At 45.5% G+C, this 18696-nt stretch overlaps 1 protein-coding gene across 12 annotated transcripts in view; it reads left to right on the top strand.

Moving 5' to 3' along the window:
* LOC129815393 (nck-associated protein 5-like) overlaps positions 1-18696 on the top strand; it is a 112361-nt gene that overhangs the window by 86055 nt on the left and 7610 nt on the right. For 11 of the 12 annotated variants that reach the window (XM_055869175.1, XM_055869176.1, XM_055869178.1 and 8 more), the window contains 7 exons: positions 4150-4218; positions 4403-4441; positions 4595-4714; positions 9970-10074; positions 14765-18024; positions 18282-18450; positions 18562-18640. In XM_055869175.1, coding sequence (XP_055725150.1) covers positions 4150-4218; positions 4403-4441; positions 4595-4714; positions 9970-10074; positions 14765-18024; positions 18282-18450; positions 18562-18640 — 3841 coding nt within the window. The remainder of the gene's footprint in view (positions 1-4149; positions 4219-4402; positions 4442-4594; positions 4715-9969; positions 10075-14764; positions 18025-18281; positions 18451-18561; positions 18641-18696) is intronic. The other variant, XM_055869174.1, reaches the window with a different exon arrangement.

The following is an 18696-nucleotide window of genomic DNA, read 5'->3' as shown; positions in this document are numbered from 1 at the left end:
CTGTGGTTAAATTCCCTTGGCTGAGGCCTTACAGCACTTATGTTGCAGATTCAGGCCAAGGTCCTCTGCCTTTGCCAGCCCACACTTTGTATAGAGGACAGTATTGAAACGTAATACACGTATTGCTCTCAGATTGGATAGTTGAGTGACAGATTGAGTTTCACACATGACATTAGGATCACACACATACATGAACACACACACAAAGTCAATTCCATACACACACTCTACGAAGATGAAACCTTCACAAAATGTCACACACTCTCCCTGTCCCTACTGTATTCAAACACCTTCACCCTTAGCGCAGCTGCGTATTGATGTGTGAATCAGGCTGTAATTACTGCTGCGTCTCCTCCCTGTGCTGGAGTGTCTCTGGGTAATCTCTCTGTAAATACACTGCTCAAAAAAATAAAGGGAACACTTAAACAACACAATGTAACTCCAAGTCAATCACACTTCTGTGAAATCAAACTGTCCACTTAGGAAGCAACACTGATTGACAATAAATTTCACATGCTGTTGTGCAAATGGAATAGACAAAAGGTGGAAATTATAGGCAATTAGCAAGACACCCCCCAAAACAGGAGTGATTCTGCAGGTGGTGACCACAGACCACTTCTCAGTTCCTATGCTTCCTGGCTGATGTTTTGGTCACTTTTGAATGCTGGCGGTGCTCTCACTCTAGTGGTAGCATGAGACGGAGTCTACAACCCACACAAGTGGCTCAGGTAGTGCAGTTCATCCAGGATGGCACATCAATGCGAACTGTGGCAAAAAGGTTTGCTGTGTCTGTCAGCGTAGTGTCCAGAGCATGCAGGCGCTACCAGGAGACAGGCCAGTACATCAGGAGACGTGGAGGAGGCCGTAGGAGGGCAACAACCCAGCAGCAGGACCGGTACCTCCGCCTTAGTGCAAGGAGGTGCACTGCCAGAGCCCTGCAAAATGACCTCCAGCAAGCCACAAATGTGCATGTGTCAGCATATGGTGTCACAAGGGGTCTGAGGATCTCATCTCGGTACCTAATGGCAGTCAGGCTACCTCTGGCGAGCACATGGAGGGCTGTGCGGCCCCACAAAGAAATGCCACCCCACACCATGACTGACCCATCGCCAAACCGGTCATGCTGGAGGATGTTGCAGGCAGCAAAACGTTCTCCACGGCGTCTCCAGACTCTGTCACGTCTGTCACATGTGCTCATGTGCTCAGTGTGAACCTGCTTTCATCTGTGAAGAGCACAGGGCGCCAGTGGCGAATTTGCCAATCTTGATGTTCTCTGGCAAATGCCAAACGTCCTGCACGGTGTTGGGCTGTAAGCACAACCCCCACCTGTGGACGTCGGGCCCTCATACCACCCTCATGGAGTCTGTTTCTGACCGTTTGAGCAGACACATGCACATTTGTGGCCTGCTGGAGGTCATTTTGCAGGGCTCTGGCAGTGCACCTCCTTGCACAAAGGCGGAGGTAGCGGTCCTGCTGCTGGGTTGTTGCCCTCCTACGGCCTCCTCCACGTCTCCTGATGTACTGGCCTGTCTCCTGGTAGCGCCTGCATGCTCTGGACACTACGCTGACAGACCCAGCAAACCTTTTTGCCACAGTTCGCATTGATGTGCCATCGTGGATGAACTGCACTACCTGAGCCACTTGTGTGGGTTGTAGACTCCGTCTCATGCTACCACTAGAGTGAGAGCACCGCCAGCATTCAAAAGTGACCAAAACATCAGCCAGGAAGCATAGGAACTGAGAAGTGGTCTGTGGTCACCACCTGCAGAATCACTCCTTTTTTGGGGGTGTCTTGCTAATTGCTTATAATTTCCACCTTTTGTCTATTCCATTTGCACAACAGCATGTGAAATTTATTGTCAATCACTGTTGCTTCCTAAGTGGACAGTTTGATTTCACAGAAGTGTGATTGACTTGGAGATACATTGTGTTGTTTAAGTGTTCCCTTTATTTTTTTGAGCAGTGTATATATATATATTAGTTACTTCAGAGCTACAGTACTGTAAACAAATACCACCAACCTTGGTTGCATGGCAATAAAGTATCTTGTTTACAGTGGTGTAAAGTACTTAAATAAAAATACTTTAAAGTACAACTGAAGTATGTTTTGGGGGAATCTGTACATTTTTATATTTTTGTCAACTTTTACTTCACTCCTAAAGACAATGATGTACTTTTTACTCTATACATTTTCCCTGACACCGAAATGCTTAGCAAGACAGGAAAATTGTCCAATTCACGCTGTTATCAAGAGAACCTCTTTGGTCATCCCTACTGCCTCTGATCTGGCGGACTCACTAAACACAAATGCTTAATTTGTCAATTATGTCTGAGTGTTGGAGCATGCCGCTGGATAGTACATTAAAATAAAATAAAAAAGAGAATTGTGACATCTGTTTTTCTTAATATAAGGAATTTTAAATGATTTATACTTTACTTTTGATAATTAAGTATACTTAAAACCAACTACTTTTAGACTTTTACTCAAGTAGTATTTTACTAGGTGACTTGCATTTGTACTTTCAAATCAAGTTTATTTTATTTTATATAGCCCTTCGTACATCAGCTAATATCTCGAAGTGCTGTACAGAAACCCAGCCTAAAACCCCAAACAGCAAGCAATGCAGGTGTAGAAGCACGGCGGCTAGGAAAAACTCCATAGAAAGGCCAAAACCTAGGAAGAAACCTAGAGAGGAACCAGGCTATGAGGGGTGGCCAGTCCTCTTCTGGCTGTGCCGGGTGGAGATTATAACAGAACATGGCCAAGATGTTCATAAATGACCAGCATGGTCAAATAATAGTCAGGAGTAAATGTCAGTTTCATAGCCGATCATTAAGAGTATCTCTACCGCTCCTGCGGTCTCTAGAGAGTTGAAAACAGCAGGTCTGGGACAGGTAGCAGGTCCGGTGGACAGGTCAGGGTTCCATAGCCGCAGGCAGAACAGTTGAAACTGGAACAGCAGCAAGGCCAGGTGGACTGGGGACACCTGGCCTTGATACTTTGAGGTATCTTTACTTTTACTCAAGTATGACAATTCGGTACTTTTTCCACCTCTGCATGTTTATCTCTTTAGGAGGTAGGCTATCCACAGTCCAAAACTGAAAATCTTAGAAACAATGTTGCAACTGATCTGAACTGAACTGGCTTGACTTGCCCATACACTCTCCCTCTTTCTGTCTTACACACACACACATACCCTCCACTGGACAATGCAATGATTTCTGACTAAGCGACAGTCATTGAGCCTCAAGCTAGACTGTTTGATTCCTATTCTACTTCGAAACCTCGTAGACAAGCAAATCGAAAACTCAGTTTTCTCTGCTCTGTTGCGATGGGAATCGATAGTGCCAAAATAATTTGGTCTCCTGTCCACCTTTTCCCCTCACCATCCACCATTCCCTGATTATTGAACACTTGGGCCCATCACAGCTTCTGTGACGCACTGTAGAGGGAGCGTTAAATGTGTGACTGCTGTTTTGATGTGCAATCACTGGTGGCTTAGGTGCCTCTATTTCTTTGAAGACATGTTTTGTTCTTTCGCACCTTCTCTCCCTCTATTGCCTCACTCCCAATTTATTCCAATCAGCATGTTGTTCTTTCTCATTCCTTCTACTAACTCTCTCCGTCTTGTCTCTGTTTCCCTCCTATTTCGTTCTTTCAGAATCGATCTCTCCTCCCCTTTGTTTCAGTCCCCCATCATACCTTTGATTTTATAGTTGCCGTGGTGACACGTTCCCGCCTTTGATCATAGCGAATAAGACATTGGCAGGATTCTCTTTTTAATGAGTTCACCAGTTTACACCTATTACAGCAAGGATATATATCTATATTTGTTATAAACGGTCCTTGTTCAGATGTATCAAACCCCTTTGGAGATCTACCTAATCTTTTGCTCTTTCGTTTATTCTTTCGCATTGTCAAATTCTCCATGGGGACGATTGTGAAATCAACTGATTTGTTCATTCTCGGCCACATGAAGCTTGCTCTTCTATGTGTAGACATTGAAATGCACTGTGATCATATGAGACGGGTGGGGATGAATCTCCCGAGGTTGATCTTTGTTGTCAAATTTATGCTTTCGATAGATGTATGTAATTGGTCTCTCTCTCTTTTCTCTAATGTCTCTGTTCTTTCTCTCTCCTTTGTAGGCTGAGAATTCCACCCTGGCCCTTGCGAATGAAAGCCAGAGAGAAGCATATGAAAGGTGTCTGGATGAGGTGAGTTTTATATAGAAAAGGTTGTCCTGACAGTGTCACACTGTTTTGTCTGTCTCTGTAACCACTACATAAGTTCTCAGCTTTTATACACTGCTAAGTTTACTACTCTTAAGACTCCAAAATCATTCTCCATTTGTGACCAAAGACTGTAGTAAAGATGAACCTTTAATTCTATCTTTTTCAGGTGGCCAACCACGTGGTACAGGCCCTTCTGAATCAAAAGGTAAGACATAGTTCATGAAGACGAATCGATGACATTCAGACTCAAAAGTCTAACAGGTTAATGGGCAGTTATTTTACACAACAAGTTTAGTGTGTGTGTTCGTGCGTGTGTAAATGTTTGTTGATTTGTTTTGTGTGTGTGTGTTTGTTCTAGGACCTGCGGGAGGAGTGTATTAAGCTGAAGATGCGTGTGTTTGACCTGGAGAGACAGAACAAAACCCTGACTGAGCTCTTTGCCCAGAAACTACACCCCCAGGCCAGCCATCTGCAACAGGTACAGAATGTGTGATGTGTTCTGTGTGTGTGTTCATGAAATTGATTCCTCTGTGAAGATTTAGAAATTACGCATAAATGAACAAGTTGCTTTTCATTTTTTTTCAGTTACTTAGTTTTTGCAAAACTGTAATGAATTTGACAAGATAAAGGATAATTAGGCATGAGTTATTTAATCCGCCGAAATTGTTGCAACCCCTATTACTAGCCTATCTCTCTTTCGTATCGTCTGAGATCCCCAAAGATTGGAAAGCTGCCGTGGTCATCCCCCTCTTCAAAGGGGGAGACACTCTAGACCCAAACTGCTACAGACCTATATCTATTCTACCCTGCCTTTCTAAGGTTTTCGAAAGCCAAGTTAACAAACAGATCACCGACCATTTCGAATCCCACCGTACCTTCTCCGCTACGCAATCGAGTTTCCGAGCTGGTCATGGGTGCACCTCAGCCATGCTCAAGGTCCTAAACAATATCATAACCGCCATTGATAAGAGACAATAGTGTGCAGCTGTATTCATCTACCTGGCCAAGGCTTTCGACTCTGTCAATCACCACATTCTTATCGGCAGACTCAACAGCCTTGGTTTCTCAAATGACTGCCTCGCCTGGTTCACCAACTACTTCTCAGAGTTCAGTGTGTCAAATTGGAAGGCCTGTTGTCCGGACCTCTGGCAGTCTCTATGGAGGTGCCACAGGGTTCAATTCTCGGGCCGACTCTCTTCTCTGTATACATTAATGATGTCACTCTTGCTGCTGGTGATTCTCTGATCCACCTCTACGCAGACGACACCATTCTGTATACTTCTGGCCCTTCTTTGGACACTGTGTTAACTAACCTCCAGACGAGCTTCAATGCCATAACTCTCCTTCCGTGGCCTCCAACTGCTCTTAAATGCAAGTAAAACTAAATGCATGCTCTTCAACCGATCGCTGCCCACACCCGCCTGCCTGCCTAGCATCACTACTCTGGACGGTTCTGACTTAGAATATGTGGACAACTACAAATACCTAGGTGTCTGGTTAGACTGTAAACTCTAATTTCAGACTCACATTAAGCATCTCCAATCCCAAATTAAATCTAGAATCGGCTTCCTATTTCGCAACAAAGAATCATTCACTCATGCTGCCAAACATAGCCTCGTAAAACTGACTATCCTACCGATCCTTGACTTCGGCGATGTAATTTACAAAATAGCCTCCAACACACTACTCACCAAATGGGATGCAGTCTATCACAGTGCCATCCGTTTTGTCACCCAAGCCCCATATACTACCCACCACTGCGACCTGTATGCTCTCGTTGGCTGGCCCTCGCTTCATATTCGCTGCCAAACCCACTGGCTCCAGGTCATCTAAGTCGTTGCTAGGTAAAGCCCCGCCTTATCTCAGCTCACTGGTCACCATAGCAGCACACACCCTTAGCACATGCTCCAGCAGGTATATTTCACTGGTCACCCCCAAAGCCAATTCCTCTTTGGCCGCCTTTCCTTCCGGTGCTCTGCTGCCAATGACTGGAACGAACTGCAAAAATCACTGAAGCTGGAGACTCATATCTCCCTCACTAACTTTAACCACCAGCTGTCAGAGCAGGTGCTTAAAGGTTGGATTCATTAAAACTCGTTTTTCAACCACTCCACAAATGTCTTGTTAACAAACTATAGTTTTGGCAAGTCGGTTAGGACATCTACTTTGTGCATGACACACGTCATTTTTCCAACAATTGTTTACAGACAGATTATTTCACTTACACTGGAATTGTGGTACAGTGAATTGTGTCAGAAGTTTACATACACTAAGCTGACTGTGCCTTTAAACAGCTTAGAAAATTCCAGAAAATTATGTCATGGCTTTAGATGCATCTGAGTAGGCTAATTGACATAATTTGAGTCAATTGGAGGTGTACCTATGGATGTATTTCAAGGCCTACCTTCAAGCTCAGTGCCTCTTTGCTTGACATCATGGGAAAATCAAAAGAAATCAGCCAAGACCTCAGAAAAAAAAATTGTAGACCTCCACAAGTCTGGTTCATCCTTGGGAGCAATTTCAAAATGCCTGAAGGTACCACTTTCATCTGTACAAACAATAGTACGCAAGTATAAACACGATGGGACCACGCAGCCGTCATACCACTCAGGAAGGAGATGCGTTCTGTCTCCTAGAGATGAATGTACTTTGGTGCGAAAAGTGCAAATCAATCCCAGAACAACAACAAAGGACCTTGTGAAGTTGCTGGAGGAAACGGGTACAAAATTATCTATATCCACAGTAAAACGAGTCCTATATCGACATAATCAGAAAGGCCGCTCATCAAGGAAGAAGCCACTGCTCCAAAACCGCCAATAAAAAGCTAGACTACGGTTTGCAACTGCACATGGGGACAAAGATTGTACTTTTTGGAGAAATGGTCTGATGAAACAAAAATAGAACTGTTTGGCCATAACGACCATCGTTATGTTTGGAGGATAAAGGGGCAGGCTTGCAAGCCAAAGAACACCATCCCAAACGTGAAGCACAGGGGTGGCAGCATCATGTTGTGGGGGTGGTTTGCTGCAGGAGGGACTGGTGCACTTCACAAAATAGATGGCATCATGAGGAAAGACAATTATGTGGATATATTGAAGCAACATCTCAAGACATCAGTCAGGAAGTTAAAGCTTGGTCGAAAATTGGTCTTCCAAATGGACAATGACCCCAAGCATACTTCCAAAGTTGTGGCAAAATGGCTTAAGGACAACAAAGTCAAGGTATTGACTCATAGCCTGACCTCATAGCCTGGTTCCTCTCTAGGTTTCTTCCTAGGTTCTGGCTTTTCTAGGGAGTTTTTCCTAGCCACCGTGCTTCTACACCTGCATTGCTTGCTGTTTGGGGATTTTAGGCTGAGTTTCTGTACAGCACTTTGTATCATCAGCTGATGTAAGAAGGGCATTATAAATACGATTGATTGATTGACCTCAATCCTATAGACAATTTGTGGGCAGGACTGAAAAAGCGTGTGCGTGCAAGGAGGCCTACAAACCTGACTCAGTTACACCAGCTCTGTCCGAAGGAATGGGACAAAATTCACCCAACTTATTGTGGGAAGCTTGTGGAAGCTTACCCGACACGTTTGACCCAAGTTAAACAATTTAAAGCCAATGCTACCAAATACTAATTGAGTGTATGTAAAGTTCTGACCCACTGGGAATGTGATGAAAGAAATAAAATATGAAATAAATAGTTCTCTCTGCTATGATTCTGACATTTCACATTCTTCAAATATAGTGGTGATCCTAACTGGCCTAAGGCAGGGAATCTTTATTAGGATTAAATGTCAGGAATTGTGAAACTGAGTTTAAATGTATTTGGCTAAGGTGTATGTAAACTTCTGACTTCAACTGTATATAGACTTTTTCTTTTGTACTATTAACTGTATGTTTGTTTGACGCACTGCTTTGCTTAATCTTGGCCAGGTCGCAGTTTTAAATGAGAACTTGTTCTCAACTAGCCTACCTGGTTAAATAAATGTGAAATAAAATAAATAAAAATTAGTACTGACAGACTGGTGTTGAAAGTGTGACCAAAGAAGGGATTTAAGTCTGTCCGTTGGCTCTCGGATCATTTTGGGCTTTTAATGAGAATTTGGATATGAATGTTTTTTTCTATCATTCCTCACATCAGAATGCCCACAGAGAAAATAATGTCTATCCCATCAAATTGGAGAGACTCATTTTTGCCTGTGTGTGTGTGATATGCTTATCTAAACCACTGGGGGAGAGGGAGAACCTCTTTTCTGCCTTGCTTGTCTCCTGTTCATTATGATTATATTCAGACCACGATCAAAGTATGGTCCTATGTGTCATCCTGTTTCTGTTTACTACTTAATAAGAACGGTGTTTCTGAGGTAATCTGCTTTCATTTGGTAGGGAGATGAGAAGTTCTCCCGCATCTCTGTCATGCTGATCTCATTACTGTTGTTGCTTAGGTGGTTGTTGTCAAGGTGAAATGTGGAACTGTAATGTGAAGTCTAGTTTTAGAATTCTATCGCATATCCTCCATAGCGTGTAGTGATCTCTTCTGTGTTGATATAGTCAGATGTGAGATTGAAATATTACAGCGAGGACTATGATGCCTTGGTGTTCTTTGGATTTATTAACCTAAACTGATATCTAATATCAATTGTAAAATAGACTAGAGCTTAGAGCCTGAAAGCTCCTTGGAGCTCTTACTCTGTCCATTTTGGCCTTGTTGAAATAAACCAAGGACAAACCCGCTACAGGGTTTTAGAATCCCCTGCTGAGATTTTTATTTAACCTTTATTTAACTTGGCAAGTCAATTAATAACAAATTCTTATTTTACAATGATGGCCTACCTCGGCCAAACCCTCCCCTAACCCAGACGACGCTGGACCAATTGTAACCCGCCCTATTGGACTCCCTATCACGGGCGGTTGTTATACAGCCAGGGACCGAACCAGGGTCTGTAGTGATGCCTCTAGAACTGAGATGCAGTGCCTTAGACCGCTGCGCCACTCGGGAGCTTAAAGATGATTATACAACGACTCTGAAGTTTCCGTGAAGTTTCTTTTGAAGTTTCCGCTTCAAAAGAACAGATGCAGAGATCATCTTGTCTTTGATAAAGATGTTCAGTGACCTTGGTCATCATTTTTCTTCTTCTTTGAAGTGTATGACACCTCTTTCTCTCGCACCACATCTCTATCCCTTTCCTTCCCTCTCTTTTTTTCACCTCTGTTTGTTTACACCAACTCCCTCTCTCTCTTCTATTAGTATTTCACCCACTCCACGGTAGAGGGGACAGGAGAGAGAGAGAAGCCATCTGCTGCAGAAATATCAATACAGCATTTAATCTAAAATAAATTGCCTTGTAATTCACAGGAGGGAAAAGTGGCACATTCTATTACTGTAAAAGGAAACTGTCCCCAACTCCCCAACCCCCTTCTTCCCCATGCCTCCATTTTTCTGTATTCTTCAGTCGCTTTCTTTGCCTCTCTTACCTGTGAGGGGAAAAAACCTTCTCCCGCCATCACCTTTCTTTGTGATGAATATTATAAGAAAACCTGATGCCATCTCAATGCCGAAGCAATTTAATTACTCAGCGCTAGGATAGGAATGAAAAGAGGCTGGCCCGCTCCGGTAATGCCATTTTCTCTGTCTATTAGGAAGCAGGTTAAAGGAAATCAGGAGAGGGTGTAAAGAATGACAATAGTCGATATGGTGCCGTTACTGACATTCTTCTTTCTCTGTTCTCTCCCGTTACAGTTGCAGTTGGTGTCTGTCTCAGAGCACAGCACAGAGCCCAGCACAGAGCCCCTGACCATGGACAGTGACAAATTGCTGGTGTCCAAAAACCAGGGGGGACTCAAGGTGAGCAGCTAGCCCACACACAAACCTTAACCCCCAACTAAAACTTCACTGTGATCATTGAATTACAAATGTATATATGTAGGATATATATACACTGAGTATACCAAACATTAGGAACAAGAACACCTTCCTAATATTGAGTTGCACCCCCCACAGGGATGCTGGCCCATGTTGGGTCAAACGCTTCCCACAGTTGGGTCAAGTTGGCTGGATGTCCTTTGGGTAGTGGACCATTCTTGATACACACGGGAAACTGTTGAGTGTGAAAAACCCAGCAGCATTACAGTTCTTGTCACAAACCGGTGCACCTGGCACCTATTACCATACTTTGATCAAAGGCACTTAAATATTTTGTCTTGTCCATTCACCATCTGAATGGCACACATACACAATCCATGTCTCAATTGTCAAGGCTTACAAATCTTTCTTTAACCTGTGCTCCCCTTCCTCTACACTGATTGAAGTGGATTTAACAAGTGACATCAATAAGGGATCATGGCTTTCACCTGGATTCACCTGGTCAGGTTTGGTCAGTTCTTAATGTTTTGTATACTCAGTGTATTTGTATACTCAGTGTATAACACATACAGTGGGGAGAACAAGTATTTGATACACTGCCGATTTTACACTGCCATTTTATTTGCATGACATAAGTATTTGATCACCTACCAACCAGTAAGAATTCCGGCTCTCACAGACCTGTTAGTTTTTCTTTAAGAAGCCCTCCTGTTTTCCACTCATTACCTGTATTAACTGCACCTGTTTGAACGTGTTACCTGTATAAAAAGACACCTGTCCACACACTCAATCAAACAGACTCCAACCTCTCCACAATGGCCAAGACCAGAGAGCTGTATAAGGACATCAGGGCTAAAATTGTAGACCTGCACAAGGCTGGGATGGGCTACAGGACAATAGGCAAGCAGCTTGGTGAGAAGGCAACAACTGTTGGTGCAATTATTAGAAAATGGAAAAAGTTCAAGATGACGGTCAATCACCCTCGGTCTGGGGCTCCATGCAAGATCTCACCTCGTGGGGCATCAATGATCATGAGGAAGGTGAGGGATCAGCCCAGAATTACACGGCAGGACCTGGTCAATAACCTGAAGAGAGCAGGGACCACAGTCTCAAAGAAAACCATTAGTAACACACTATGCCGTCCTGGATTAAAATCCTGCAGCGCACGCAAGGTCCCCCTGCTCAAGCCAGCGCATGTCCGGGCCGTCTGAAGTTTGCCAATGACCATCTGGATGATCCAGAGGAGGAATGGGAGAAGGTCATGTGGTCTGATGAGACAAAAATAGAGCTTTTTGGTCTAAACTCCACTCGCCGTGTTTGGAAGAAGGATGAGTACAACCCCAAGAACACCATCCCAACCGTGAAGCATGGAGGTGGAAACATCATTCTTTGGGGATGCTTTTCTGCAAAGGGGACAGGACGACTGCACCGTATGGAGTGGAGGAAGGATGGGGCCATGTATCGCGAGATCTTGGCCAACAACCTCCTTCCCTCAGTAAGAGCATTGAAGATGGGCCGTGGCTTGGTCTTCCAGCATGACAACAACCCGAAACACACAGCCAGGGCAACTAAGGAGTGGCTCCGTAAGAAGCATCTCAAGGTCCTGGAGTGGCCTAGCCAGTCTCCAGACCTGAACCCAATAGAACATCTTTGGAGGGAGCTGAAAGTCTGTATTGCCCAGCGACAGCCCCGAAACCTGAAGGATCTGGAGAAGGTCTGTATGGAGGACTGGGCCAAAATCCCTGCTGCAGTGTATGCAAACCTAGTCAAGAACTACAGGAAACGTATGATCTCTGTAATTGCAAACAAAGGTTTTTGTACCAAATATTAAGTTCTGCTTTTCTGATGTATCAAATACTTATGTCATGCATAAAATGCAAATGAATTACTTAAAAATCATACAATGTCATTTTCAGGATTTTTGAACCTGCAAAATCGGCAGTGTATCAAATACTTGTTCTCCCCACTGTATATGAATTATAGGATCTCTATGACTGTGACTCTTAACCCAGATCTCAAAGCCAATCGTAAACCCCATTCCACTATCACATAGGAGACTGTCACAATGTCAGTCAGCCCTCTGTGCCACCTTATGCAGCTCAGCAAAGTCATATTTGGTTTACCTCTGCTTCACCAGCTTTGGACCCCTGCTGTTAGTAATCACAATGTTGATTTTCATACTCGTATGTTCCAAGGAGGTCCCCCAGTCACCCAAGTCCGGAATTCCCATTCTCAGTATCAATTGAACCACAAATCAATATAATTTAAAGGGGCTTGGCTTGCTCAATGTTCTAGCGCCACCATTCAATTTTCTGCTGTGAAAGTTCCACCTGTTTTTCCCCTACGCTCACCTAAGTACCCCCAACGGCTCTCACCGAGCCCCACTAATGTTCTCAAAATAGGCTGCTGTAATCACTGCCCGATGAGCAGCACTAGACTCCTGCTGACAAATGACTGAGAAACAAGTGGAAGAAAGGAAAGGGGGAGAACCAGTCATTTCAACACTGAGGGAAACTGATTGGTTTTTCATTGTCAGGCAGGGACAGAGGTGTCAAATTGAATATAGATTTTTGTTTCCCTCTGAACAAACACTCAACCTATGCACTCCTTTCTTTCGCTCCCTTTATTTCCATCAGACCTCCTTGGTTTCTCTCTGGCCCCAAGTCTCAAAGCAACCTAGCCATCATCCCATAGTCTTCAGATTGCATTTTGTATACCCTTCATATATCCCTGGGGTGTTACACAAGAATGTAGTGAGGGGGAGATTTTGGGTTAATGATAACATTTACACCTTTAGTGAACCCATTAACACTCACCTGCAAAGTCCACTGTTGAAATGCTGCTTTAGAATATAAAGGCTCTCACAGGGATAATGGGAGCTGAAAAAGTGTTATTTAGCTTTATCTCAATCCAAATGCTATTTCTTCTCTCCAGAGCTTTGGATAACCAGCTAATGTAATGCAGAAGCCCCTTGTCTCTGGTCTTAATGAACCATGGGTAGATACATTTATTGACTGACTGAATCCAATACAGTTCAGCTCCCCACATCCTCAGCTAAGCTCTGCACTGCTTCCACTGATCCAGGTGCAGCTCCCATCCAGATTGTATATACAGTGCCCTGAAAAAGCATTTGTCCCCTTTCTGATTTTCTTTTTTTCATATATATATTTTTGACACTGAATGTTATCAGATCTTCAACCAAAATCTAATATTAGATAAAGGGAACCTGAAGGATCAAATAACACAAAAATGTGATACCTTTTTTCATTTATTTAATAAACAAATGCATGCAACACCCAATGTGAAAAAGTAAACTTCTGTTCTCTATCCATGGAATTAGTCCTCTGCGCCATGTTTTTTTTTACCAATACCATTTCAAAGGAAACAAGCACTCATTAAGATCAGGTGTTTCCAATTAGTGGGCACAGCCAACACACTTAACAAGATAGAGGATGGAGTTTTGTTGATGCTGAGAATGGAATGTATATGTTTTTAAATAACATTCATAGAACATTCTCTGAACGTCAAAGGTTTTCTTGTGGTTTTTATGGAACATTTTCTTAACGTTCTCGAAGTACTGAAATTCCCACAGAAGAACGTTGTTTGTTAACATTCTTGGAAAAATTTGAGAACATTCCCAATGCCAAACCAGTTAGAGAATGTTCATAGAGCATTACCTAAATGTGAATGAAACGTAACCATGCTTTTAGGAATCGTTCTGTTAAAGTAATGAAATTACAAGAAAATAACGTTTTTTTTTTGTTTTTTTGTTTTTTTGTAAGGTTCATTAAATGTGCTGAATGTTCCAAAGCCACTATCTTGCACCATTCCCAGAAAGTTGTGGGAAGGTTGTATGTAGAATAACCATATGACAACCACACTTTCACCAAGCTCTAAGAAACATATGGTCCTCTGAATGTTATGTGCTAGCTGGGTGGCTACTCACACTCAGAGTGGAGACAGCCAAGCAGTTAATGGAAGAAGTTATTTCTGATTTCTGCACAGGATGGGAGCGATTTTTATCGGGGCGGGACTGTAAAGTTCCATGGTTAGGGTACTGTTACGGGATTATGATAGTACGGGGGGGGAAATAATTTTCACTCCTGTGTCGACCTCTAATTGCTACCTTTCAGGAAGAGGTAAGGAGGAGGCGGAAGAGAGCAGAATACATTTTCTCACTGATTACAGAATTGCATTTTAATTAAAGATAAAGACAGCTTCCCAAGGTTGGCAGGCCATGTGTAACCAAAGTAGCTTTTGTCGCCTCTCCACTCTTCTCTCCTTCCCAATCTGTCGTTCATTTATTCCTCCCCCTGTCAGGACTAGGGTACTCAGAATTCTCAGGATGTCCTTTGTTGCTGTGACATAGTCATTGGTGACTTGGACTGTTAACTTGAATCAAGTACATTCACTTGAAACATGAGTTGCAGGCCCTCTCAAAAAGTAATTACTTATCCAAGAAAAAACAGAGTAAAAAGGAACCTCCACAATCGAGTGTCTGCATGAAATCAATGCATATAACTCCTGGTGCACTGTGCATGCAATGTGTTATATGTTGGAGGCATTGTGCACTTCTTCAGATTGCAACTGTACTTAACGTGAAGTGTTGTTCTTAGTTTGTTGTTTGATGAAGATGTAGCAAAGTTCCATCCTGATGTCCTTGTTTATGCAGAGCAATGGGGACCGCACACAGAACGGGTCAGCCGCATCGGCCCGGGCCACCTCCATGGAGGCCCTGTCTCCGTTTTTCAAGAAGAAAGCACACATCCTAGAGGTCCTGCGCAAGCTGGAGGAGTCAGACCCACTCAAGTTCCACCCCTCCTCCTGCCTGTCCCCCCACCATGACCTGGGCCAGGCGCTGGTCTCCATGGAGAGAGACCAGATATCCCTGATGTCCTCTGAGGCGTTACCTGCCCCACAGCCCCCGGTGGCACACCCATCGTCACGCTGCCACCACTCCAGCTCTGACTCAGACATTCGCGATTATGCCAATGGAGAAGGGGCTCTCCAGGAGGACCATGCCCAGCATCAGCAACAACAACACGGGGGCTGTCAGTCCTGCCACATACTCTCCCAGAAGAGCAGCCTGGACAGCCTGCTGAAGTGTGCCCAGGGCCACGGTGCCTCACACCAGGCCAGAGTGGAGATCCTTAACAGGCAGGCCTGTGCAGAGGACCAGGGGGCATTGGCACAGAGCACAAGCCCTCCCCAGGCAGCGGCTCTTTCCCACCTCCTCTCTGCTGACAGCACAAACCAGTGCTACATGCACAAAACAGCTTTGGACTTTCTAGAGCGCACTCCAGAAGGTCTGGGTTCTTCTGATCCTTTCCTCTCCTTGCTAATCCAAGCCAACCTCAACGGGATGCTAGGGCAGGAGCCCAGGAAGTTACAAAAACACACAGACAAGCAGCCGTCCGGCAAGGTACAGCCCTCTCACAGTGAGGATATAAAGCACATAAAGGCTGTCATGGCAACGTCGCAGAGCCAGAACGAGGACAGTCCGGAAGAGTGCTGCTACCTGGAAGTAGAGGCAGCGGCACACAATGTGAACAACAGCCTGCGCTCTTCTACCTCACACACAGACCATGTTGAGACTGAACCAGGATATCCTAAGGAGCAGGAAGTGAGTGATCAGATCTGCAACGGGCTCTACTTCTCCAATGAAACGTCTGTCTCCAAGAAGGTGGTGGTGGAATCTTACTCTCCAGCCCCAGTGCCTGAGAGGAACAGCTCAGCTCAGGCCCTGCATCCCTCTGGGAAGAGCAAGCTTGCACTCAGCCCCACCTCTCTCTCCTCAGGTCTGAGTGAAGTCAAGCCCTCCCCTATCTCCTCCCCGTCCCGGCTGCTCAAGTTCCTGAAGATCCCTCCGGGGATCAACCAGGCACAACCAGGCAACCCCCTCCGTCTAAGTCCCCAGCTCACCCGCAGCTCCAAGATCCCCTGCAGGAACAACAACAACTATGAGGTGTACCACTCTCCCATCCTGACCCGCAAAGCCACCACCACAGAGAGGGAGAAGCAGCCATCCTCATCCTCCTCCAAAACAGACCCCTACCCTGCCACACACTCCGCCCCCACCTCCCCACCCAAATCAGAGGACATTGTGGACACCCCTCCCATGGCCAAGGAGATTGCTTTCAGCAGCCACTTTGTGCCCAAACCCAGCATCAGCACAAAGGCACCCCCCTCCTCTCATGCACAAAGGGGCTCTCAGAAGGTACCCCAATATGAGAATGTCTGCCCCTCAGATGGGACGCCCCAGTTCCTGGAGGATCTTAAGATGTCCCAATACCTCCCTTACCCTCAACCCGAGGGTCCTGTAGAGAAGCAGTGTCAGCAAGATGAGAACCTCCTCAGCCCCCCGTCTTCACAGCACCCTGACTCGTCCCCAGGGACGGCTGACCAGAACTTCTCTGACCAGGACACTGACTCAGAAAGCCCCGTCTGGCACAAGCCAAACCAACACTTCAGCCTCCCCTCCTCGTCCTCCTCCGCCGTCAGTAAAATAAAAGCACACAGTAGTCACCCCAGCTACTCCAGCATGAGAGACGGGCACCAGGAGCACCGTGCAGCTCCGGAGCCCAGCCAACAGAACTGTGAACCTGCCCAGCCAACCCAGTGTTCAGCCAGGCGAGGTGACCCCAAGAGACTGGTGCGGGGCAAGACTCCCCAGAGTGAGTCCAGTCACCAGCCCTTCAAAGAGCGCCTGGCTGCTTTGGGGAAAATGAAGAGCACAGAAGATCTGCCAGTAGGTGCACAGTCCGTGGACAAGAAGGATGCACAAAGTAACCTAGGTAAACCCCCCACCAACAATATTGAGAAAAGCAAGACCGCTGAAAGGCAAGGTGAGAGAACTGGAGCAGAGCAGCACAGAAATCAGAAATCCACTGATTCCCTGGATGGGAAGCCCTACCCCAAAACCAGCCTCGGCAGTCACACTAGGGGGATAGGTCCAATACATGAATCGGGCACCAAATCCTCAGCCACCCCAGCATTGATACCCAAGGGCGAGCAGGAGACACCGTTTTCTCCCAGGATATATGTAGCAAAAGCAGAGGGTCCAAAGATCAAGATGGGCACATCATCCTCCAACACAGAGACTCCTCCAGTGGTTCGCAGCTATGGGAAATGCCCCATCACCCAGAGCCACCACAGTAAAACTGCCCCCAGCCCACAAAACAGCCCCACTAAAGTCCCGTCAAAGTCCCCTTCAAAGGTAGGTCAAGCTTCCTCTTATCCCAGAGGGGTCAAACCCATTCCTGAGGACCGTGCCCTGGCTCACAGAAACCCACATCGGCCGGAAGACAAAACCAAGCTCCCGGCCGGCAAGAAGAAGACCTTTGGCCATGCAGAGAGCTTTCCGCCTCCCCCTCCTCTGCCACCACGGCCATCTACTGAAGCCATCGCAAAAGAGGACAAAAAGCCGTACTCGTCTGGCCCACCCGTGCTCCAGTCTGCCATTGAGCAGAAGGTGATGCGTGGCATCAAGGAAAACATGCTGAAGCTGCAGGAGCAGGACCAGGGCCAGGTGGCCGAGCCAAAGCAGAAGGCCTCCAATGGCATCGCCAGCTGGTTCGGCCTGAGAAAGAGCAAGCTCCCCGCCCTCAACCGCAAACCGGAAGTGTCCAAGTTCAAGATCAACATATCCTCATCTCTTTCGTCATCGTCTGCCTCTGGCGGAGGGGCTAAGGACCCTAAGACAGGTGGTCCCCAGAAGGTGGTGGAGAGCCTGAACATCTCCAAGCTGATGGAGAAGGCAGAGGACCTGCGGAAGGCGCTGGAAGAGGAGCGGGCATATGTGAACAGGGTCGGGATGGACCTCTCTGGCAGAGGCCACTCTTGTGAGGTGGTGATGGACCAGACCCAGGGCCAACTGTCACTCATGTACAGAGGAATGACCGCAGAGAACTTCATGCAGCAGCTCCTCAACAGGTAATAATGATATGTATTCCTAAATAACCTGATCATTTACCTGAGAATTAATTACATACATCCAAACCCTGTCTAGGATATATTAGACTGGGGCTGTCAGTGTACTAAATTTGTGATCATAAGATAATTATAAAACTTGGCCAGAGGGTAAACTCTTTCTCGTATGATTTTATATCTGATCAAATTTGATTTGTAAATGGAGTTTAAGTCAAAAGCTAGCTCCCCTATGAGTTTGTTGTAACGTCTTCCTTCTTAAGTCCCTCGACGTCTTGTTCTGGAAACAGGGTGGAAGAAAGGGGAGCTATACCTGCCACCTTTGGAATGACACACAGACGCCTCTCCTTTGACTCTAAGAGGTCGCGGCCCAACTTCAGTCACCAGAGGAACGGGATCAGCCACACCAAGAGCAGGGACGAGATGGCCCAGGTAAACTCTTTTCTCTCTGTCGTATTCCTCTGATACACTATAGAAAGATTAATAAACTACACATGTAGTGTCAGTGAAATATATGATTGTCATTAACCCTTGCTGTTTCAGGGTTCAGTTATGATCGGCAAGGATGAGGTCACATCAGAAGAGAGCTTGGCAGAGTCCATTAGTTCTCAGCATTTTACAGGTGAAAGTAGCATGATGCTGAGTCATAATAATGCCAGTCGTCTATTTTCCTTGAGT

This window comes from Salvelinus fontinalis, chromosome 18, assembly GCF_029448725.1.
Source record: "Salvelinus fontinalis isolate EN_2023a chromosome 18, ASM2944872v1, whole genome shotgun sequence".
Lineage (NCBI taxonomy): Eukaryota > Metazoa > Chordata > Actinopteri > Salmoniformes > Salmonidae > Salvelinus > Salvelinus fontinalis.
The sequence above is the reverse complement of the archived record's forward strand: the minus strand, read 5'-3'. Positions and strand labels throughout refer to the sequence as shown.